The following is a 24,624-nucleotide window of genomic DNA, read 5'->3' on the forward strand; positions in this document are numbered from 1 at the left end:
GTGGCTGTCATGAGGGCAGTAGCGGCACACATAGGTAAACGATATAGCCCTTCAGAAAACAAACCAATCCCAATCCTCTTCCTTGTCACCAGTCCTGCAGAACACAGCGATCAACAGAAAAAATAAGTTCACAATTCAATTCTTTTGTAATCTTGCTAACCGACAAGAGGTTCAAGGGAAGATGAGGAACATGTAGAGCATTGTGGACTAAAAACTTGTTCAAAAGTGAGAGACTCCCTTTTCCAGCCACAGAAATAAAGGAATCATCGTCAAGAGACACCCGTTCATTTCTTGATGAAAGCTTATAACCATGAAAGACCTTAGGATCGCCAGTCATGTGGTGGGTAGCACCATTGTCAATAATCCACTCCCCCATATGAGAATCTGCCACCATGTCGGGTTCACCAAAGCAAAAGGCCTAACCAAGAAACAAACACAAAGAAGGAACAACAAACGGCAACCGGGAACAACAGACAGGACGATGCTGGGTGGTGACGCAGGGAGCAGATAGATCAGTTTTGGGCGATGTTGACAGCAAAGCGTCAGACAATGGAGGCAATGTCATCGATAAAAGACCCGAAGACTGTAGCACAACTTCAGATATAGCTGATTTGTTTAGCTCTCAGGCCAGAAAAGTAGAATTTGATGCCAATGAGTGAAATTTTGAGGTTGAATGGGATTATGGGACTAATGCTGTGATTGTAACCCAGTGGGCAATTTTGTACATGGTTGTAAGCAGTAGGTAGCATAATTAGTTGAGACTTTGCTGGATTTCGGGCTGGCAGTTCTTTTCTAGTTTGTTGGGCTCAATCCCATGGTTACAGGGCTTCGGGTGTTTTTTCTTGTATAGTTTTTCTGGAATTGATCCCATGTCATTACATTGCAGTCGGAAATTCTGTATATTGGTTAAGATAGATCACATGCTTAGGGCAGTGGGTGATTTTGTATATAGCAGTAGGTCTCTCCAATTCGGTCTTGGGACCCTTGCGGCCTTTCCCTTCACAAATGTGGGAATGTTATTTCGTCTGTTAAATGTTAGCTTATGACTACAGTTAATCTCATAATTGTCAGGTATTCTTCTATCTAAAAAATGAACATGTTTCATTTGATTTCCATTTTGGTGATGTTTGGTTTCATGCAACTGGTTATGTTTGTGTTATTTGAAGTTTTCGTTTAGCATTTCTCTGGCATGTATTGGAGCATAGATCTTTCTAAAGCAGCTCAACGATTTGTTGACTTGTGGAACCTTTTTATATTTGATGACTTAAAAGCAACTTTTTTTTTGGTTTGGGGGGGCATGGTGTAAAAAAAATTTCTGCGAGATTCTCTTGTTAGTAGGGGCCATGGTCCTCTAGTTAAAGCATGAACCAGTTATCTTAACTCTGTTGATAAACATTATTGAACGTGTTGTTAATCCGATTAATTTTTGAGGATGTATATTATTAGCAGCCTCATTATTCAGATATATCAGGTGCCATTTTGCCAATGAAATACCAAAGTATGAAATGGCTAAGGTTTCATGAGAGACAAAAGCAGTGCATTCATTGTTTATTTCAATACCTTAATACGTGCAAGGATAAAGATGGGAATAATGAAGTTGCTGAGTCGTTAGAAGATTGCTAAAGCAGAGGAGATTAAAAAAAAGAAAGTTACTAATGACTGTCATTGTCCTGGCTGTATGGTTTAGGTTCGGCCAGACATCGGCTTGATAAAATGACTGTAAAATTCAGTCGTTGTTATTTTGCTCTCTTTTTTCAGCCATATCTGGCTTAGAAGCCAACGTTGCCAACAATGGATGACCTCAAAACCATTTTCCGGCTGGTAGGCGACCGGAAAATGGTTGTACGTATTTTCAGATTCATTGTGTATTTTTTGTCAATCTATTTGTTTGGCATGCAGCCAAAGTGAAAACCAGGTTTCTGGCAAATGCACGTTAAACCATAGTTCTAAATCATATGCATATAGAGTCGCGCACCGCCTGATCAGGCTTCCCCTTTTCATAAAAACCATATCCAATCAAAGGTCCAGTGCGTCCCTCGAGCTAAGAGGCCGAATTTCTTCAGGGATTCTCAGCTGAATTTTTTGAAGATCTACTACCAAGTTAAACTTATTAAGCGGGTGTTTGGATGATATCTGAAAACCAAATCTTGTGATTAAAAATTCTGTTTTGTAGCCTTGGCTTGGATATTTGGATGAGAAGTGAAATACTTCGCTTAATAGTAAAACTTAGTCTTACCTGAAAAACTTTCGGGCCCTTCATGAAAACCTGGTTTGTCCATAGCCAGGTTTTAGCAAAATCCAGTTTTAATGTCATCCAAACATTCTTCAATTGAAGGCAAAGTCTGGTTTTGTCTTCCAAAACTTGGTTTTAGGTTGTCAGCCAAACACCCCCTAAGAAGTTTCAAAGGATTTTTAGTCAATTCATCCTTACTTTTATCTTCCTTTTAATAATGAGCAACAGATCAGGGACACACCTTTTAGCAGCAGAATAGGTTAAGAGACCAAATAATATCTTTTCCATCAGCAAAAATCCAAATTAGAGAAATCCAAAAAAGTCCCTTGTTATATATCAAATGTCCAGCCTAACTAAAATATAAAAATAAATAAATAAACAGCACTTTTATATCTTCTGAGCATCATGTATTTCCAATATGAATCCTTATTGGATCAAATTAGAAGTAATTTGTTTATAAAAATAAGGGAGGAATAATAGTATTATGACTCTCATACATTTATTTTCCGAGAAAAAAAATGTGCAAAGCACACTATCTGATTCACTTTTCGATTTTGATAAAAGGCTTGGATTGACAAATCCACATTTGAGATTGAAATAATAATAATAATAATAGTTTTTTGACAACTACATTGACATGAATATCACTCTGTTGGGGATGAAAAGCTTTGGTTGGAGATCCCCACGTGAACTGTAAATGGTAGATACATAATGCTTAGTTGACGAGTGTTCTGCTTTCCACTTAAGTCCTCAAGCCGACTTTGATTCTCAAGAGTGAAGGGAAAGGGGCTTGCTTCTTGAAGATATCAAAATAAAAAGATAAATCTTGACAATTGCATAAATGCTTTGGGGTTAGTTTCATTTGCATTATTGTGGATCTACTGCATATGGCTCCGAGAAAGGGCTGACTCAAACACGATCTAGACTGTAACCCGACCCATTTTGTTAGGGTCAGATTTCCAATAGGTAGGGCTGTACAACAAGCCTAGCCAACTCGGGATTGACTCAAATTTGCTTGAAACAAACTTTGCTCGTGCTCGACTCGTTTATAAACGAGTAGAGTCAAAGCTTAAATAGATACTCAAAATGATAAACGAGTCGAGTTCATGAAACATGAACTCAACTCGCTTATACTAGACTCAACTCGCAAATTGGTACTTTAATAATAATACGAAAACTGGTTCACTGGTTTTAACTTTTAAGGTAAAAACAAATTTACACATGTTCCATGAGTTAAAAGAGTTACTGCCAAATGAATTGAATGTATTAGACGAGTTGAATTCAAACTCGATTTTGTGTAGTCGAGTTGAGCTCGAGCTTGCTATCAATACTTGAGTTCGAATGCGACTCGAACTCTAGTTGTGCGGCCCTTATTGGAGTGAAGAAGCCACGAAATCAGGATCCTCCTCCTCATATCAAAATAAAAATATTAATCTTGACAATTGCGGAAATGCTTTCGGGTTAATTTCATTTGGATTATTGAAGATCTACTGCATATGGTTCCCATAAAGGTCCGGTTCAAACACGATCTGGACCGTAACCCGACCCGTTCACGTTGTCGGGGTCAGCTTCCCAATTGGAGTGAAGAAGCCACGAAATCAGAAGGATCCAAAATTATCGGAACCCGCTCCAATTAAAAGCCAGATTTTAACTATTTTTGGAATCCGCCACTCTTCCCTATTCACTCTCTCCACTCTGTGGTCACTCAAAGAAAAAGGCGACACAGAGAAAAAAATTAAAATGACGAAAGAAAGGGCAGAGAACGGTCCTTCACCGTCCATCAAATGATTAACGGCAGTTATAGAAGGCTGCACCTTAATATATAATCCACAACCCTAGGAATCTCTACTTGTTTTTATCTCCTTCGTCCCTCTCTCTGTTCTTCTCCTGTGTCGCTCTCTGGGGAAGCTACCGAGCGATGGCGTCCCGTAGGGTTCTCGCGTCCCTCCTCCGCTCTGGTTTCCGTCGTCTCGCCTCGAAGCCCGCCGCTGCCCCCTCCGTCTTCCCTTCCGCTGGCCGCACTGCTCCTCTCCGTCGCCCTTCCCCTGCCGGGTACCTCCTCAATCGCGCCGTCAACTATGCCACCTCAGCCGCCGCGGCCGCCCCTCCTTCTCCTCCGTCGCCTGCCAAGGATGGACCCTCCGGCCGGATCACTGATGAGTTCACCGGAGCCGGCGCCATCGGTCACGTCTGCCAGGTCATCGGTGCCGTAGTCGATGTCCGCTTTGATGAGGGCGGTCTGCCCCCGATCTTGACCGCGCTTGAGGTCCTTGACAACTCCATCCGGCTGGTGCTCGAGGTGGCGCAGCATCTCGGCGGGAACATGGTCCGGACGATCGCTATGGACGGGACCGAGGGGCTCGTCCGCGGGCAGCGCGTCCTAAACACCGGGTCCCCGATCACGGTAGGTGTCGGATTAAGAGTCTTAACTCGTTTGTGGATCTGTGAAGCGTTTATGCTGGTTTATGTGGGTGTTCTTTTTGCACGATTTTGCGCTAATTTAGTTTCCATGTCCGGACGTCGCTTCTGGTGCCATTGAAAATCGAGGTTTGCGATGACGGGGTGATAAGTAGTGTCGTTTTTGGTAGATCTGGGGTTAGATCGAGTGTATTATGAGAATGCAGATGGATGGTGGTAATTCTACTAAGGTTATGGCCTTTTTCATTTACATTGAGGTCACAGTCATCTTCATCAGCTTGGTAACTTTTGCTGATCACGGTAATGATTTCGATGCGCAGGTGCCCGTGGGTAGGGCAACTCTTGGCCGGATTATCAATGTCATTGGAGAGCCCATTGATGAGAGGGGTGAAATAAGTAAGGATTTGTTCCTTTCTTTTTATTAGTTCATTGTGTCATTGCATATTTATTTTTTTCCTTATACTTTGTTAGGTTCAATCGGTTCTGAAACCTGGTTTCTGTTTTTTTGAATATTTGCCGATTAATATGCGATTATATCATTGCAACAGCGACCGATCATTTCCTGCCTATCCATCGCGAAGCTCCTGCTTTTGTAGAACAAGCCACGGAGCAACAGATCCTTGTCACTGGTATCAAGGTTTGTGATATACTATTCTTTAAGATTTTGTTGCTGATTCTTAGTCATCAAGTTGTTAGTATGTGTGTTCTAGGGAATTTCGTTAAATTATTGAATGATCCTTCGTCTGCTGTCCTTAAAGTTTGTTATATGTCAAGATTTCCTGAGCTATTGCAAATCGGCATTCCCTGCATCTTGTAGGTTGTCGACTTACTCGCACCTTATCAGCGAGGTGGAAAGATTGGTCTTTTTGGTGGTGCTGGTGTCGGAAAAACTGTGCTGATTATGGAACTTATTAACAATGTTGCTAAGGCTCATGGTTGGTTACCAATGGAACTTTTAAGTTGTCTTGGAAAATATTGCTTTTGTTTTGGTTGCCGTCATTGACTATTTTTTGTGTCAGGTGGTTTCTCTGTCTTTGCTGGGGTTGGTGAGCGTACTCGTGAGGGCAATGACCTTTACAGAGAAATGATTGAGAGTGGTGTCATCAAGCTAGGAGATAAGCAGGTTTTTTTTTTTTTAAATTTTCTGTTCTTTAATTTCTTATTTAAGTGCTTCCAGTTGGGCCGATGTGATGCCAACGGGTGTCATCTTTACTTCTTCCATGTGTTGGGTGAAACAGTGAAAGGAAATTTAAACAATAATATGACCAGAATGAGATTCTGTATGACAGGGTGAGAGTAAGTGCGCTCTTGTCTATGGACAAATGAATGAGCCTCCTGGTGCCCGTGCCCGTGTTGGGCTCACTGGTCTGACTGTTGCTGAACACTTCCGAGATGCTGAGGGACAAGATGTGCTTCTTTTCATTGACAACATTTTCCGTTTCACTCAAGTAACTATTCCTTTTTCTTTGCCCTTTATGTTGTTCATTTGCATCCAATATCATCTAGGGCAGATGACAATGTTCTAACATATCATACGGCATGCTATGTTGCATATACTGCTGTCAGTAGGTAGTTCTTCAGCTGTTTGTTGATGGATTTTTCTTTCATGGGATTGTTCAGGGCTGATGATATTTGGCTTTGCCTTTTGTTTATAGAAACGGCAATGGAATTCGAAGATGGAGTGATGGAGGCAATATTTTGTTGTGAACTGTCTTATATGTTTTCTAATTGACATTATTTGAATTTCTGCAGGCAAATTCTGAAGTGTCTGCTCTGCTTGGTCGTATTCCTTCTGCTGTCGGTTACCAGCCAACTTTGGCTACTGACTTGGGGGGTCTGCAGGAGCGTATTACCACAACAAAGAAAGGCTCTATCACATCAGTGCAAGCTATTTATGTCCCTGCTGATGACTTGACTGATCCTGCTCCAGCTACCACTTTTGCACATCTTGATGCCACCACTGTGTTGTCAAGACAGGTTTGTCTTGCTTGACCTAGATGCTTTGTTATAGTTCTGTGGTATGTCAGAATCTTGACGCAGAATGCCTTTATAACAGATTTCTGAGTTAGGTATTTATCCTGCTGTGGATCCACTTGACTCTACCTCCCGTATGTTGTCTCCTCACATTTTGGGAGAGGAGCACTATAACACTGCTAGAGGTGTACAGAAGGTTCTCCAGAACTACAAGAATCTGCAGGATATCATTGCCATTTTGGGAATGGATGAGCTTAGTGAAGATGATAAATTAACTGTTGCTCGTGCCAGGAAAATTCAGCGGTTCCTTAGCCAACCATTCCATGTGGCTGAAGTCTTCACGGGTGCTGCTGGAAAATACGTAGAATTGAAGGAGAGCATAGGCAGTTTCCAGGTTAGAACATACACTCCATAAATTTTGTTGTATAATATTTAAGTATATATGTATGTATGATTTTGTAAGTGCTTGATGTTGACCTTTTTTATGTCAATGGCTGTTTTTGTGTATTAATTCTTGTAAATGCCAAAATCTTGAATTCCCAAATTGAACACACACGTAAGCTGTCTCTATAGGGATCATAAACCCTTTTATATATAGCCTTCTGAAAATGGTAAGTGATTTGAAAATTGACTTCATATTTTTCTCCTGATAGTAACATTCTAGCAGAGAAATTCTATGGCTGCACAATTTGGGTATTTGCTCTTCATATGACCTACTGTCACATTAAAATATGAATTGCGAAAAAAACTGTAGTACATGACTCGTAATAATAAAATAAAAGGTCAAGTTCTCTAAATGAAATCCATGAAGTTAGATCTCAAAATTTAATTGTGTATATGATAGCTTTTGTTATGTCCTTGAAATCTTGTTTTCATGTTCCAACTTCCACCTATTATCGTTATTGATGCAGTATCTGTGGAGCATCTGTGGCATATGATGTTGATATAATCCATCTCTTTCTAGTGTTAAATGTTGTTTCTAATTTTACCTTTGTTTCTGAATATAAGTTTGTTAAACTAGTGAGGAGTTCATGCTATCTGATATGATTATCTAGACATATTACCATCTTCTTCTGATTGACTTCGCTTCTGGGGCAGTATTTATTTTTTATAAAGTCATTGTTGTATGGTGCGTTCATCTACATGGGCGATTTAGGTGAAGTGATATCATCCAGAAGTGCAACCATGCCTGTGCTGTACACTTGATTTGAGCATAAGAAGCCTCAAGGATTTCATTGAGAACACTATTGATCTATGTCACATGAGTGCGAGGTGCAGGTGTGGGTGCCGGAGCGGCACGTCCCAAAAAATTTAGGTGCGGCGGCCAGCAAGGGTATTTTATTATTATTATTATTATTATTAATTTATTATATATATAACAGAATAAGCATCTATATATTGTTATTACAATTTAGTTATTAATGTATATAACATACTTGCATAATTGTATTGCATAGGAAAATATCGGAAATATATATTTATATATAGTATATTATATATAGTAATTTAGTAATATGACATACTAACAGTCTGACATAAAACATAAAAAATTGATAGAATCATATAAGTAGAAATTAAAAATTTGAAATTAAAACTTCAAAAGAACAACACTAACCACAGCTGGTTGGCTGCATAATGCATATATAAAAAAGCTTATATTCTATATTATAAGTTTATGACATGACCACTATATCAGTTTCCAAGGAATCATAGAAGCAGAAACTGAAAGTTTGAAATTAAAACTTCAAAAGAACAACACGAACCACAGCTGGTCGGCTGCATAATGCATAGATAAGAAGGCTTATGTTCTATATAAGTTTATAACATATGACAATATGTCACAATATCAGTTGCAAAGTACAGGTGCATGGCTGCATATGTACACGACTGACATATTCGTTGATTGAACTTTGAAACTTCTATGTTAGATTCAAAAACAACCGAACAAGCATCTAAAATAAAATGCTAAAATGTATACAATAATAATACCAAAAAATGGGACACATTTAGACCTGGACGCGTGTGACCACACTGGACTCTAGTTTGACCGCACCCGACTCGAGTTTGACGCTGCGTGTCAGAAATGGACAAATATAATCTGGTGCGGCCGATTGCATCCGACTCACGTTGACTGGGCTTAGGTGTGAGTCCTAGCTGCACCCATGTCCGGTGCGCACCCCACTTGATGCGACTCGGGTGCAGCAGTAAAATAGAAGAGTATGTGTGACTTAGCTATTGATATTTGATAGGCTAATTTTATTTTGAAAATTTGCCAATGTATTGACTCATTTGTCTGTTTTATCAATAAGAGTTGGTTTTTGTTAAGTTGTATTTGTGCTTGTTTCTGGAAGTTTGATTTATGCATGATTGTCACAGATTTTTTGCCTGATTTATCTTTCTAAAACAGAACTTGAAGCTGAATACATCAACTTGCTTTCTTGGTCATTCAATTGTCATAAAATTCTGCATACCCTTGCTTTAGATTTAATTGAAAACATTGACCGATGATATTGCTGTCATTGACAGGGTGTTTTGGACGGTAAATATGATGACCTCCCTGAACAGTCATTTTACATGGTCGGCGGAATAGATGAGGTCATTGCAAAGGCAGAGAAGATTGCCAAGGAATCTGCTGCTTAGTCTGTCATCATTTTCTCCTGTTAATAATTTGTTCCAGCCCAGGCTGTGCCTGAGCACAAGATGACATTTTTGAAGACGGCCCCGCATTGGTTTTTCACAATTTTAGTTATTTTGAACAGGCTTGTGGTGAATAGAGCAAATGAGCAAGCGCCAAAGTGCGCATTCCTTTTTCCCCTCTCTTTCAAAATAAAAGCGCAAAGCTGCATGCTCTGGCTGTCTCTGTTTACCTTTGTTTTTTTGCTTCTTAACTGTAAAATTACGTTGATGCTGTGACAGTTTCTTTTGATATTTATGATCAGGAATTAGTAGATTGAGACTTTAAATTCAATGGAAGAACTTGTATGCTGCTGCAATAGGCTTTGAAGAACAAAGTGGTCTTCAAATAAATGTTTGATCTGAATTTGGAGCTGAGATTTTTTAGTCATTTTGTATGATTGCAAAGAGTTGCTTCTTCGATAACTTCACAAGGATAATTTTGGAGCATGTTAATTGAAACTGGTTACATGTACTAGACAATTTAATATTCTTAAAATTATTAGTGATGTTATTAAGAAAGTCACATAACCTCTAATTCTCTCTTAATAGTAGAACACTTGATTCGCAGAATGGGTGAGTTTCATGGTGCATCAAACGGGGCCATGGTGGCGGAACGTGTTCTCACTAAATACTATCTTGCAGAATGCTGAAAACGTTATGGTCTCCTAGGAACAAACGTTTTTGTTCTTTGGTTCCAGTTGAATCAAATGTGCTCTCTTTTGGTGCTGTGTTTTGGCTTGGAACCGGTGGTTCCTGGCATTCCTAAGAGATGAATGCAAACGCCCTCTTAAGGCTTGATTTACAATCACTGTCACTTATGAAGAATCAAGCCATGACCTCTCTTTAGTAACCTTGCTACTAAGATTGCTCTCCCTCCTTGACAAATTAACAGAAATAGAAAGGCTTAAGGGGCATGATATACAAGATATTAAGCTGTTCGAATCACTACTATCAGACCATATATTTAATTGACACATGAAAGAGTGTAACTTATGATGGGAATGTTGTTAGCTAAGCTAGTCTATTAATACTTCTAAACACATGTAAATGCTGTTAAAAGATTTCCAAAATTTCTAAAGAAGCTATCAAGACAAAGCCTCTGGATGTGAAACAATAATAATTTTCAGAGGTAGATTAAGCGATGTCAGTTATGAAAAACAAATGCAAGTTTTTGCATATCTAAGGTAGGCAGCTTAGTTTCATAGAGAAAAAACCAATCGTCCGTTGTTGTACCTTTTGAAACAGTACATTCATATCAATGAAAACAAGCAACCAAGTTTATTACTCGACACTGTCCTAGTGTAGTGCGTGTGAATATTGGAGAGACATAAGCCACTAATGATATGACCCCCACAAATGAAAATAATGCATCAACTATGAGGTCATGGTGGGCATCACTTTGATCATTTCAAACACTGAACACATTAATTCACAGCCGGAACATGTAACCTTTTCTGATCAAGACGGCACCTGGCTAAGAACATGACGTCGACAATCAAAGCATGAAGCTTCCTCAGGCCAGAATGAGTTGCGCGCACGTTATGCATACGCAACTGAAGTACTAAGGGAGTTATTTTAGTATTTTTTTGAAAAACATGTCCTTTATAATCGTTTCGTTGTTTTAGATCTTCATCTCTCTTACCAATTTTCTTTTTCTATGTAAATGGATGTGCTTTTGCAATTAACCAGAGAGAAGAAATTTAGTTACTGGCGCATATAACCAAGTGGCTCCTCAAGGAGGGCCGGCACATAACAAATTATTGACCAGTGCCGACCCTCTCGGGGACGGCAGCACATTGGAAACCAGATGAACTTAGGAAATTCAAAATGAAAAGAACGAAATTATGAAAACAGTTGATAACGCAAGCACTGTCGTGAAGAAAATCTCATCGACCGGCCGGCTACATGCAAGACATGTCAGTCAGGATCTAATCGGCCGGCTACAATTTTTTGAAAGCAAAATTAATACTCAACTCTAGACTGGTGCATATCCTCAATAATAAATAGATAAAAAGCAAATGAGAAAGTGTTTCGGATGATATCTTATTGATATCGGAAGAGAACATATTTGACATTTTGACTATTGAATAAGTGGCGGAGCACTGAGCTCTCTCTCCTTCTCTCTCTCGATCTTCTCTATATAAACGGCTACCGCCTGCAACTCCTCATGCCAATTGGCCTGCTCTCCATATATCCAAGGGTCAGCCATGAGCAGCATTAGCCCATTCAGGGGCTATAACAGAGCAAATGAGGCGCCAGATGATCAGTCCTCAGGGCGAAGGAGATTATATAGAAGGAGGATTCTCATCATCTCCATTTCCTCCATCTTCCTGGTTGCCATTATCCTCGCTGCCATCGTCGGGACTTCAGCCTCCAAGGAGAAGGGCTCCGGCGAACAGTCCTCTCCATCACAGACGTCTTCTACCTCAATCAAGGCCATGTGCGCTCTGACTACGTACCCAGGGCAATGCAGCTCCAGTCTTGAGAATGTCACTGCCACCAACGTAGCGAACCCCGACGAGTTCTTCTTGTTAACCCTCCAGGTCGCCATGAACGAGCTCCTTCGTGTCGCAAGCGTCCCGGCGAAACTTGCCAACCAGACGGAAGATAGGCTGCTGCGGAAGGCCCTGGCCAACTGCCACTTTCTCATGGAGGACTCAATTTATGGTATCAACTCAACCATCTTGGCACTACACAAAGTGAGTTCCTCTTTCTTAGACTAGCTGCTAATCCTTCAGTTGTTGAAAAATAAGCTATAAGATATGTAGTCAAAAGTGAAGAATCTAGTTAGTGTTCAAGAAAACTCTCAGAGGTTTCTAAACAGCTCAGATGGGTTGGATTAATTTTGAGGATCTTGAAATTGGATTGTTTCTGACATTTTCTTAGAGAATTTCAGACGTAGAGGATCGTTGTTGCCATATTCTCAATCACTGGAATCACCTATTTGATTTTCCTGATACAGGCGGCGTTAGCATTACTGGACAATGGCCTATAGTTATCATTGTCCTTGGTTAAATTATATTATTTTAAGTTGTTGACAATTTAAACTCTTACGTATTATGTAAAGGGGAAGGTGAACCCTCTCCTTCCCACCACCGTTGTATGATGATGGTGGTGGCGCTTGGGGAGGATCCCACCGCCGCTGACCGTCCGAACGGCCGGCGGGGAAATGAATCTCTCCGGCTGAAAGGACGAGGGATTCCATCCTCGCCAACCAGATGACGGCTCGATGGGGCGCGGTTCGGCCTCATTATTTTTTATTATTTTATTTAATAACAATATATATGATTTTTATATTAAAATTTTCTTATGTTATATTTAAAAAATATATTTTTTTTATTTTAATTGAACGAGCTCGGGAATCAGATATCAGGCCAGCCCAGGTTTAGTGAAAACTTTTCAAGAAAAAATTAAAAAAGAAATGCAAAAACACAAATAAGAGAATGAAAGAGAAAGTGAAAAAAAAAAACAGAAAAGAAATTTGGGCCATCAATATTTTAAATCTATGGCTCAAATTTGATCTCCCTGCACGGAATGATATATATAAATATAAAATTAATAGATGCATGTACTGAGCAGATACTCAGACCAGGTGCTCACAGGTTTACTATCATTTATTGAGTCCCCAAGATTGAATTTATTGAGCCTACAATCTCTAGAGCACACAACATTTAGCAAAACATTATTGAGGGCTTTTTATAGTATAATACGAAATACAAAGCTATACCCGAATTATATGCATCCATCTCTGATCTCTGTTTGATGAGAAGAAGAGAAACTGATTTAAAAACACACGGCTGTAAGAACCAACACCATATATTTATAGAATTTTTTTTGGATCCAACTCATCATTGAATCTGAAATCCATATGTAAGTATCCACACATATTTAACTACAATTACCCTAAAGAATGATAGATAATTAGACCAGCCCAAGCATCTCTCACAACACCAAGTTTGCAACTAATTCTTTTCTCTCTTCCTTTGTCTAGGCAAATGTCGAGAAGAAGCTTAATGAATCGCAGGTTGATGATCTTAAGACTTGGCTCAGTGCGGCCTTGACGAACTTCGATACTTGCCTAGATGGATTGGAGAACACCACAGGCTCGTTCAACGAGTCCATGCATACAACTTTGACAAACTCAACCCAGTTCACCAGCAACAGCCTCGCCGTGGTAGCAAAGATTCTCGAACTTCTGAGCAAAAGTAGCCTTCCAATAGGTGGTGCCCAACGCCGGCTTCTCAGTTCAGCTCCGGTCCAGGTCTCAGAAGATGGCTTCCCGACATGGCTGTCAGCAGAAGACAGAAGATTGCTTCGTTCCAAGCACAAACCCAAGGATCATAAAAAGTCTAAAAAATCAAAGCATAATAAAAAGAAGAAGACAAAGAAACAGAAGAAGCCGAAGAAATCCTCAAAGCAACCAAAGAAATCCTCAAAAGCGAAGAAGCCAACCGAACCTAAGAAACCAGAGAAGCATACAACAAAAAAACCTGAGAAACCAAAGAAACCAACAAAAACCGAGAAGCCAAAGAAGCCAACACCACCACCAAAGCCGGGAAAGCCAACAGGGCCATCCAATATCAAGGCGGACATTGTGGTTGCGAAGGACGGATCAGGGGATTTCGCCACGGTGAATGCTGCCGTGGCCAAAGCAGAGAGCATGAGCAGCGGCAGCAGGTTCATCATCTACGTGAAGAAAGGTGTCTACACTGAAAATGTCTTGATTGGTAAGAAGTTAACCAACATAATGCTTGTAGGAGATGGCATGGACCAGACCACCATTAGCGGGAGTCTCAACGTTGTCGACGGAACACCAACCTTCTCAACTGGAACTTTAAGTGAGTGCTTCCTTACTGCACCTCATGTTCAGAATTTATTTTCACCAATGTTGTTTTTTTTTTGTTTATCTTCCTTTTGTGGATGTGAAAGATTTTTCTTTTCGTTATAGACCTTCGAGCAGGATAATGAGAAAGATGCAACAAACTTTTTTAATTTTATTACTTCCATGAAGATTGTTTGAAATCTTAAAAGGCTTATAGGATGTTGGTGTAAATGATGGTTCTTTTAGTTAAAAAAGAATATGCTAGAAGTTGGCTTGAGATTTGTAAACTTAATGAACTTGAGCCTGAGTGGATCAGGTTGTTGCAGTAAGTATCAAAACCAATTAAAAATACTCATTCTTACGGTCCTATATATGTAGATTTACATGTCATAAAATAAGTGGATTATAATACTTCATTAAGAGTTTAATCTCGTGTTGAAAATTGTCTAAAATTTTTAAAAAGCTTACAAAACGGGTTGCTTGATTGATCAATTGTCTTGTTTCCTTGCCTTCTTGGGTCTTGAATCAAAATTGCTAAAAAGTGAGTTAGTATGTTAGTTAAATTAGGAGTATGAGCTCAATGTAAGTTAAACTATGTTCCCTTGTGCAGTTGTTGAGGGAAAAGGCTTCATGGCGAAGGACATTGGATTTAGGAACACAGCAGGACCAGCAAAGCACCAGGCAGTTGCTGTAAGATGTAGTTCAGATTTCTCCGTGTTCTACAGATGCAAATTTGACGCGTACCAAGACACTCTCTATGCCCACTCCAATCGCCAATTCTACAAGGATTGCACCATCCTTGGAACCGTGGATTTCATCTTCGGCAATGCCGCTGCTCTGTTACAAGACTGTAAGATCCTTCCAAGGGAACCAATGAGTGGGCAGCAGGACACTATCACAGCCCAAAGCAAGAGCGACCCCAACCAGAACACTGGAATTTCGATCCACCGGTGTCAGATCCTCCCTTCTTCCGGCAGCATAAAGGCACCGGTTTACCTAGGCAGGCCGTGGAAAGCTTATTCAACCACTGTGGTCATGGAAACAACGATTGGAAGCTTGTTAAACCCAGCCGGCTGGCTTCCGTGGACCGGGAATTCTGCGCCGGACACCATCTTCTATGCTGAGTACAAGAACTCGGGACCCGGAGCAGGAACATCAAGAAGGGTGAAGTGGAAAGGGTACCATCCATCGATTACTGATTCGTTGGCATCAACGTATACAGTTGGGAAGTTCCTTGGAGGGAACGGCTGGCTTCCGGCCACCGGAGTTCCTTTTACGGCCGGCCTGTAACCTGCCACCTTCCTCGTCGATTATGTGATCATGTTGGTTTGCCATTACACCAGTTGTGTATTACACTGTTTTGTTTTCTTGTATCAATAAACGTTCACATAATTTGAGCTACTGTTGGTTTTGTGGCTGATGAAGATGGTTAATATGAAAAATGATAAGCTATGAGCTAGTCAACTATAGTTTTTAATAAATAAATAAGTTAAGTTAGTGTGCATATCAAAGTTAAATGGAGTAGTGTATTGAAAAGTGGGAGATTCTGATTCGACATAAATTACTGAGGGAAGTTTCAAATGTTCCGATTGTAGAGCTGAGCGGGTTCTGTGTTATAGTTTCTAATAACGGATCATGTGTCATAGTTTGGAAATGGGCAAGATACTCTTAAAATGAAAGGCCCCTCCGTTTATAAGGGCACAAGTGGTATTTAAAAATTCACTATATAAAAAATGTCTTCCCATGTTATTTGAAGCTGGTTATATCAGTCGTGTCGTGTATGAAGTTTTCATGAGTCATTTTAATGACGGCAAAAATGTATTAATGCAAAAATAAAGCTTTTGTAGGGATTAAAAGAAAAAGAAAACTGCAAAAAAAGGGCTTTTGAAAGTGGATAAAGACAAAATTTGTTAGTTGATATATATAGAGAGTTATGACCAACATACCCATTTGAACGGGAAAAAATAGTATTTTTTCTCCTCGTGCCGTTATTTCATATATCTGTCATTATCTTATACAAATTATCACATTCCCATTATTTCATATATTTATCATTATCTCATATTCATGTCGTTATCTCATACTCATAATTATTTCATACCTTATACATTATATCATGCTACTTCTTGCCATTATCTTAAAGGCTACAAGTATGAGATAATGTGTATAAAATAACAATATGAACAATAATTCTAGAAGTCTGAGATAATAAATATGAGACATTATGGATTCATGATAACAACAGGAGGCATGACATAACTACATGAGTATAATAAGAACCTGAATATAAGATAATGATAGAGATACAATAACTATAGTGGGTATAAGATAATGTTTATGAAATAATGACAAAAGTACGAAGTAATGATAGACGTATGAGATAATGATAAAGGTATGAATTAACAACACGATTAAAAATATTTGTTGTGCACATGTAATATTTAGGCATTAAAGTAAATATGAATACTAGTAATAAGTTCACATTTGGTGGACACTCGTTATATACACGGAGTAGTATACAGAACCTGGTGTCCATGTTAATAGCATGACATGGAAAATGAAAGCTACAACAATATAAATTCTTACTTGAGGGAGGTACCTGCATGCAAATAACTATATTTGCAAAAGACAGTCAGTAAATTAGGGACACAAGCTCCACCAAATGTTATTTGTTAGGACATTTCATCTAAAAGTGTAAATGGTCTTTGCCACACAGCAAGGTGTATTTTACCACATAAGTGAAATGTCATAGCACCCAAGTCACCTTGGGTTGACCACAAATGACAAACTACATAATAGGTGGCTGTCCAAGTTACCTTCTCTTAAAATAGTCTTTTTTTTTTCTAACTTATAAGCAAAAAATAAGATTTTGAAAGCAAAAAAAATTCTTTTGTACAATTAAATTAATACTATTTCTCATAAGAAAATAGGTGTTTTGGATTGAAACTTTAACATGGTTAAGACTTACATATACGCCAGGCATAGGCTGGTCCAATAAGAAGTTGGGTTCGGGTCAAGTCATAACCTTGGCCCAGCTTGACTGCCCACAATTTGAGATTGACGTCCTGTCCATTTAGAATAAAAGGTATATTTTTAATATAATATAATTTAATATATAAATATAATTAATTATAATAAATATATATTTAATTATATAAGTTTAAATAAGATAATGTTAAAAATAAATTGTCAGGCCAAGCCAAACTGACATACATTCAATTTTAAGATCTGAACTTAAACCCAATGAGTAAATTGTTAGGTACCGGTCGAATACGCAACCCGATGAGCCCCTTATAAGGGGAAGTGATTGAAAGAACTTAATCAACTTTAGGGTTTAACTAAAAACCAAAAAACTTGGGGCTTGTGGTTTTTAAGACTAAAAGTCTAACTGGAGAATTCTTTAGGATGACTAAAAATGACTGATCAAAATGAGAGGAGCAATGAAGTACAGATATTTCATACATGTTTTTGTTATATCATTAAAGCTTGGTATCCTTTTTGTAAATGTTTATTAGAGGCTCATTAGTGCATTTGTGCTGAACTGGTGTGAGGCTGAATCGGCTTACTGAGTGGCAAATGGATTTGATTATCGATCAAAATACATTTGGTCAAAACTTTTTACGGCTTTTTTAATTTTTAATACATTTTTGTTTCCTTCGCTATTCAAAAATAAATATCTCTTTGTTGCTCCATAAGAAATTTAGCTGAAACTCTTAATTGGCTAAAAACTGTAAGACGGTATTCTGAAGATCCAATATGAGATCCAAAGTCAAGCAATTCGGATCATACACGACCGGGTTTAGTACCCAACCACGGTCCCACCTCATCTTTTCTCCACGCAGTTCAGAATCAACGCTCGTCGTGGTGGGTCCCATGCTGATCCGACTCGGGATCATACGTCCGATTCAGCTTTCTGGTCTCTCCCAAACCCTTGGGAGACCGTCGACCGAGTTGCCCTCTGACTGCGCCCGCGCTTTATCTCCGAAGAGCACGATGGCCGCCGCCACCGCCACCGCCTCTACGTCCTTCTCGCCGCCTCCGTGCTGTTCCCTTCGTCGACGGTTCCATGCCTCTCCCGACCGGGCCGCCACCATGCCCCTCCCCCGTCTCCTCCTTCTGACCCGCCACCAGCTCCGCCACCGCCTCCGCCGCTCTGCCGTCTCCGTCGCCGCCTCCGTCAAGCAGGAGGAGATCCTCTGGACGCGAGCGCCCGTCTCCGTTGTGGAGCCCGCTGCAGAGTCTCTCTTCCACGTCTCAGTAGACTTGAGCGACAGCCCCGGCCTTGCCGCCTCGTATGTCGCCGCGGGGCAGTATCTCCAGGTCAGGGCCCTCGAGTGCCGGCCGGCCTTCCTCGCCATCGCTTCCCCTCCGTCACCCTCCGGCACGAAATTGGAGTTCCTTATCAAGGACATCGACGGGTCCGCGGCCTCGCTTATCTGCCGGCTCCGCCGCGGCGATGTCGTCGAGCTCGGCCCGGTCATGGGCAAGGGCTTCAACATCTCCGAGATCTCCCCGCCCGAGTCCTTCTCCTCCGTCCTCATCTTCGCCACTGGCTCTGGGATCAGGTCGGATCTCTTGTCCTTTCCTAACTTCCTGCTTAAAGGAATTGTTGATTATCTTGCTTCTGCTGAGCATCTTCGGAAAAGTTGGGGACTCTGACTTCGTCTCATAGAAAATTTGATTTCCTTTTTTCACACTGGATCTTTTCTCTGAGCTCGAGATAATGGACCTCCGAGCACAAATTTATCAGATACAATAGTATCTTCTCTTGATTCCTTTTCCTTTGAGCCGATTGCAGTAAATTGCATAATTGGTTACTGATGATTATACTTCCGCGATTGTGTGACTGTAGCGGGGCTTGTTAGAAGCTCTTACTGTAGCTCTTGAGTATGAAGAACATGATGAAGTTGAACCAGCTCAGTTGTTATTCTGTACGGTTAGCTAACGTAAGGAGATGCTCTATCAAAGTACGAAGATGTAAGGTTGCTTTTGTTGCCGAAATGAGTTCCCGTCCATGGTGATGGTTGAATTAGTTTTACTCAGAGGATTGGTTGTTGGGTATTAGCCCTAGCTTCCGTATTAGGAATTCCCAGGGTTTTATAGTGCTACATGATGCATGGCAGAAGATGTGAGAAATTACTAGTTTGGCTAGTATCTTGCTTTATTGGCTTACATACCTCAATTTCTACTTGAGTTCCTCATATTGTGCCACACCGCGTAACTGTCATGGTATAATTCTATTTCCGATGCTTAATTTTCTTTTTCCTCTCTTCTGCCTGAAGTTTGGGACGGAGAACTGAGAGTAAAAGAAAAAAGAAAGAAAAACCTCATTGTGCATTCCTTTCTTGTGCTACAAGTTATGGGCTCACATTTCTGTTCTGTTAATTCTCGTGCAGTCCCATTCGAGCCCTTATAGAATCAGGTTTTGATGCAAAGATGCGTCCAGATGTGCGCCTTTATTATGGAGCAAGAAATCTTCAAAGGATGGCCTACCAGGTATGGAGATAGTTCTCTTCTATGTGGTTTTATTTCTTTTACTTAAGTGGATCCTGAGCTGATGCTTAAAGTTAATGAATTATTTACCTTTTTTTTTTGTTTTTTGGTTACACAGGATAAATTCAAGGACTGGGAATATTCTGGTGTTAACGTAATTCCTGTCCTATCACAACCAGATGATAGATGGACAGGAGAGAAAGGTTATGTACAGGTATCCTTGTTAAGCACAATAAACTGTATGAGAGTTTTGAGATGCTATAGACCATAGTTTTCTAAAAGAAAAGAAAAAATGCAGGCAGCATTTGCTAGAGCAAAACAAATTTTGGATCCTTCAACTACTGGTGCAGTTCTCTGTGGTCGCAAGCAAATGGCTGAGGTACTACTCCGACTTTTCCAAATTGTAAACAAAAAGTTGGCTTTGTCGCTTCCAAAAAGATGGTATCTCTATAACTTTCTTTCCATCACTGTATGATTATTCTGTCTTTGCCACAAACTTGTTTGGTAGATCCAATATTGGCTGTGAGTATTCTGCTTGTAATATTGTAGTTCAAATTATTTCCCATCATTTTCTTTGTTCACTAGAATCTTGTTCACTAAATTTAATATTTGTCGTGTTTTCTGCTTCTGATATTTGTAGTAAGGCCATGCTTCTTTCCTCCTTTATGGGCTCTGTTTGGAGTGTCAAAGATAGATCGCGATGGCCTGCTAAATTTAATGGAGGACTTGTGATAGGCACTTCAAGGCATTCTTTGCTTTTCCTTTGTTGTAAGGAGTAGCATGCTGAGTTGGTCTATTGTCAATTTATTGCAGAATCAACATTCTTCTCTTTTGCTGGATTCATATGCTGGTTTATGATATGCTTTGAAAGGCATGAGCATTGAATGAGAACCAAGGAATAGAAGTTGCCTATGAAAAGGGAAATAAAAGTTTGAGGAAAAATTGTGATGGAACGAAAACTCAGTGACTGCAATAATTCAAACAATTGAAAATTGAGTCGCCTTCCGCTGTTCAGGGCTATTGATCGTTGTTTGCAAACCATGCTTGTATAGCTATATTTTCAGCCTGTTTATTGTTAAATTTTCTTGTGTGCTTTTTGAGTCAACGGATAGCTGCATGAGTATGATGTGAGAAATTCAAGACGAGCACAGTATCATGTTTTCTTCCCATAAACCTCAAGGCAAAACTTTCTTTTCGACATTTAATATCGTATAACATAACTCCAGCCAAAATCAGATGGTCAAAGCAGGAGATTTATTGGACAGATTTTTCTGTACGTATGGAACAATCATATATTATATGTTTCCCTTTCCATTTGGAAACAGGGTACAGTAGTACAAATTACAAAATGAATATGTAAAGTTTAAGATCCTCATTGATTAGCTTTAATATTATCCCACACAGTTATTTTGTGTCAAGTCATTATTTAGGTGATTTCCTCTTGGACAACCATATGCTTTTTGAAATCTTCTCTTTGACTTTATCAACCTCTGTTCTTTGGCTACTAGAGTAAAGATGGCCTTATCCTGTCATCCATCTAGAAATATTCCTGCTATGCTATGAACATCATGTTGCATAAGGTGATAAGGTCTTTTCCAAACAGATTGAGAAAGGTACATGTGATAATCCCTCATTGGGATTATCATTGGTTGTGAGAAGTTAATACTGTTGCAGGTTTTTCATCGGGATTATCATTGGTCGTGAGAAGTTAATACTGTTGCAGGCAACATTTTTGTCCCATTTGCTTGGCTTCGATGTTAACATCTTGATCTAAACATCATTGGTTGTGAGAAGTTAATACTGTTGCAGGTTTCAGTTTGGGAAGACTAAAAATGATCAGTTTTTCTTAAGAAAATCTAGGAAATCCCATGTTATGATGATAGATACCAGTTATAGGGTCCCGCCCCTATCATCTACCATGGCTTGTACTTGATTTCATCGTTTATCAATCTTTAACAAAAACAGGATTTCCTCCGTAAGTATGATATCCTGAACTAGGATATCAATCTTCTAAGGTAGCTGGTAACTCCTCGCAAGGGCACATAAACTACTCTCAACTGGTAAAATAGTTTACTCCTTCATTCTTCTTCAATACTTCCATCTTATTTATCTATCTTCTTTCACTTATGAACTTCCACCATTGTTAAGAATATGAGTTGGTTCCCAATTGGAGACAAATTTTATTTACTATGAAGTTGAACTGTAGCATGCGTAATGGCACAAAGATGTGTAGTACACAATCAGTTCCCTTTCATGAGAGTGTGGCCATTCTGTCAACGTGTCAGAAGGACTTTGTAGCCCCTTCTGCTTTGTGCAACACTGCAACTTCAGAATTGTTTGTCAAGGATGTAAACTTCTTTATTTTCACCACCACAAGAAGTGAAAAACTATGATAATGAAATTCCTTTGATTTGGCCATCAGCCAGTTTAATAGATCAACCATGGTAGGACAAAGATATTCTTACATTTTTTCTCCACTGTCTAATCTGTCGTCAGTCATCACAAGTGAGTAGCAGGGCATCATTGTTCTTCTAACAACTCCATTTTTCTCAATTAAATTTGAACATTTTGTTTTTTATCTCATGGCAGCCCTTTACTTAAATAGTTATTTTCTTATGGTATTATCATGTTCTGTGACTATAAGTTGCCTTTTGCATCAACCTGTGAACCTTCCTCCTTCGTACCTACTGTTACTGCAAGAGGCACACTGGCCTCTCTCTCTCATTTGTACCATATTCTCCTTAACACATTTTTTTCCTTTCCACAAGTCATAAATACATATCTGGGTAATTGGTCAAATCACATTTCAGAATGGAGTTTTATGCTTGGTTGACCTCCCTATTTATGATACCCACTGAGCTCATCACAGAACTGCTCCTTTATCGCTAGCGATGGAACAAGGTTTTAAGTTTTGCCATTTTTTTATTAATAGGAAAAAAAACAAGTAAAGGCTTCCTTGTTTGATTGTGCTAACTACTAGGGAAACAAGAGTAACAAAAGTATGAAAATGTTGAATGCTCAAGGTGGGTCTAGATAAGAAATTGACTAAAAAAATAGTCAAAAACATAAGTGACAAAACTTTTGCATAACGGTAGTTTTATCTTGTTTGGGAAAACATACTGCTTTTGGCAAATTTTTTCAGGCCTAAAGGAAAAGTTAGAGTAATCTCATTCAAATAATATTCGTCTTAATTCCATGTCAATCTTTCTACTGCTTGTCAATTTTACAACCTTCAGTCTATCTTTATAATGATCTATGGTCTCTTTGTGTTTCATGAATTTTCTTTTTCTTCTCACCTGTTTCTCCCTCATTTTGCTTCAGGACGTCACCTCCATTCTTGTTGCTGATGGTGTCTCAAGCAAAAAGATTCTCAAGAACTTCTAACTGCAGCCAGCAGGACTTCAATGTTGTAACGATTGTTGGAGAGTAAAAGCACCGCTTCATTATTTCTCCGATGTTTCAAATATCTATTTGATGTAGTAATTCTTTTACAGAGAAACTTTACCTCTGTAACAATTCATGAGGATATACAATAAGAGATGCCTTCTGAGTTTAAGCATGTGCAGATGCGCACTATTGAACACATTTTTGCAGACAGCGGTCAGAAATAATGTTGCACTATGCACATATTCGTTCGTACCTTTGGCAGAAAAAGAAAAAACATTCAGCACCTGTAGATAGATGGTTGGTATTCAACATGCCTATGACATCACGAGAAGTTCATTGAACCTTATAAACTGTAATAGGTGGACCAAAAACGTTAAGTTTCTTTATGTGACCTTCCTTATCCCAGAAATCATTGCACCAAGTGCTGATTCTTGCCATTGCATAGCTCTCTCATTCACGGTTGCATCTTTTAGGGCTCCACCATGGTAACGTGACAAGCTGGTTCTGCCGAAGCCACTACTGAATCTCGTGCATCTGTATCTGGAATTGACTGTTGATCTGAGCACGGCTTTCTGAGCGGGGACGCGCACTTTGTTTTCAGTGTGCACAAGGCACATATGAATGGAGCATAAGGCTGGAATTCTCAGTCAAATATGACAAAAGGTATCAAATTTCAGCTGCATACTTAGATCGGATGTTCTTTCCACTTGCTTCTGTATTTCACTTAGACCTCTGAATTACGCAAACCCTGCAGACTGGCACTCTTTCAGCACAAGTAAGCAGAAAAGAAAAGGGAAAAGAAAGAAAGCAAAAAACGTGAAGTTTTTTACACGCAGTTGCCCCTCCAGAGAAAGCCCTTGGTAAGTGCAACATGCTTTAGGGGAAAAACTCCGTGAGAAAGATCAGGCTGCAGTGTCAGAGCCACTGAACTTTCCTAACAAAAACCTCCTTGATTGCCTGCGTGCAAGCTCAGGGGTGTCATCCTCTTAACCAAGGGGTCTCGATCAACCTCACCCATGTAAAGAAAGAGAAAGGTCTCGAGGCATTTTCAACACTAGCTTAGCCCTATTTGGTTAGGGACATACCGATCCGAGTTGTGGTAATTCTAGTGGAGAGTTCAATGCCTGGGGTGTGTCTCTTAGCATAAACTGCTCGAAGTTTGCCTACACCTACCATGTATATTTTTCTTAGGCAAAGTGGTTTCACTTTCACAACTAGAACTCTGCTGCTTGCTCCACTTTGGAGAGGTACTGATCTTTCAGGTCTTCTGCCTCATACCTTTCATCCGAGTAATCCTCTTTCACTCTGCAAATCCAGTTAAGGTTGTTTTCTCATGAGTTACTCTTCTTTCTCTGTTCGCTCTACTTTGTTTTTATCATCTCCTCCAAGCAACCCAAGAAAAAATGGTCGCTCAGCCAAGGGCCTTCTGCTTCCGTGGCGTAAACTTGGTTTCCCTGCCTCTCACAGTTTGCATCTACCACATGCTTGTGCCTGTGTCTGCGTGCAAGCATGTGGTTTCCCCTGCCTCTCACAAATTGCGTGAGTGCAAAGCTTGTGTGCACATGGAAAATATGAAGGCAAATTTAGGTCAGAAGTCATGCTATCTTGGCAAAGCCTGGAT

General features: G+C 39.7%; 4 protein-coding genes across 4 annotated transcripts in view; all 4 read left to right on the plus strand.

Annotated features, from left to right (window-relative positions):
- LOC116246798 (DNA ligase 6) overlaps positions 1-983 on the plus strand; it is a 44,696-nt gene extending 43,713 nt beyond the window's left edge. Inside the window, 1 exon segment of the mRNA XM_050075756.1 lies at positions 501-983. Coding sequence (XP_049931713.1) covers positions 501-659 — 159 coding nt within the window. The 3' untranslated portion in view covers positions 660-983.
- Positions 984-4,100: 3,117 nt separating this feature from the next.
- LOC116248125 (ATP synthase subunit beta, mitochondrial) lies at positions 4,101-9,593 on the plus strand. Its single transcript, XM_031620740.2, has 9 exons — positions 4,101-4,637; positions 4,972-5,047; positions 5,200-5,288; positions 5,469-5,586; positions 5,671-5,774; positions 5,941-6,099; positions 6,404-6,628; positions 6,708-7,019; positions 9,152-9,593. Exons 1-9 carry the CDS (start codon positions 4,152-4,154, stop codon positions 9,263-9,265), a joined length of 1,683 nt encoding a protein of 560 aa, XP_031476600.1. The 5' UTR covers positions 4,101-4,151; the 3' UTR covers positions 9,266-9,593.
- Positions 9,594-11,508: 1,915 nt separating this feature from the next.
- Positions 11,509-15,413, plus strand: LOC116246800 (pectinesterase-like). Its single transcript, XM_031618664.1, has 4 exons — positions 11,509-12,000; positions 13,293-13,617; positions 13,870-14,139; positions 14,734-15,413. The coding sequence occupies exons 1-4, from the start codon at positions 11,509-11,511 to the stop codon at positions 15,411-15,413; spliced, it is 1,767 nt and encodes a 588-aa protein (XP_031474524.1).
- A 2,625-nt stretch (positions 15,414-18,038) lies between these two features.
- LOC116248593 (fruit protein pKIWI502) lies at positions 18,039-23,175 on the plus strand. Its single transcript, XM_031621475.2, has 5 exons — positions 18,039-18,688; positions 19,520-19,619; positions 19,735-19,830; positions 19,915-19,995; positions 22,938-23,175. The coding sequence occupies exons 1-5, from the start codon at positions 18,117-18,119 to the stop codon at positions 22,998-23,000; spliced, it is 912 nt and encodes a 303-aa protein (XP_031477335.1). The 5' UTR covers positions 18,039-18,116; the 3' UTR covers positions 23,001-23,175.
- Positions 23,176-24,624: the final 1,449 nt, after the last annotated feature.

The sequence above is a fragment of the Nymphaea colorata genome, chromosome 2, assembly GCF_008831285.2.
Source record: "Nymphaea colorata isolate Beijing-Zhang1983 chromosome 2, ASM883128v2, whole genome shotgun sequence".
Lineage (NCBI taxonomy): Eukaryota > Viridiplantae > Streptophyta > Magnoliopsida > Nymphaeales > Nymphaeaceae > Nymphaea > Nymphaea colorata.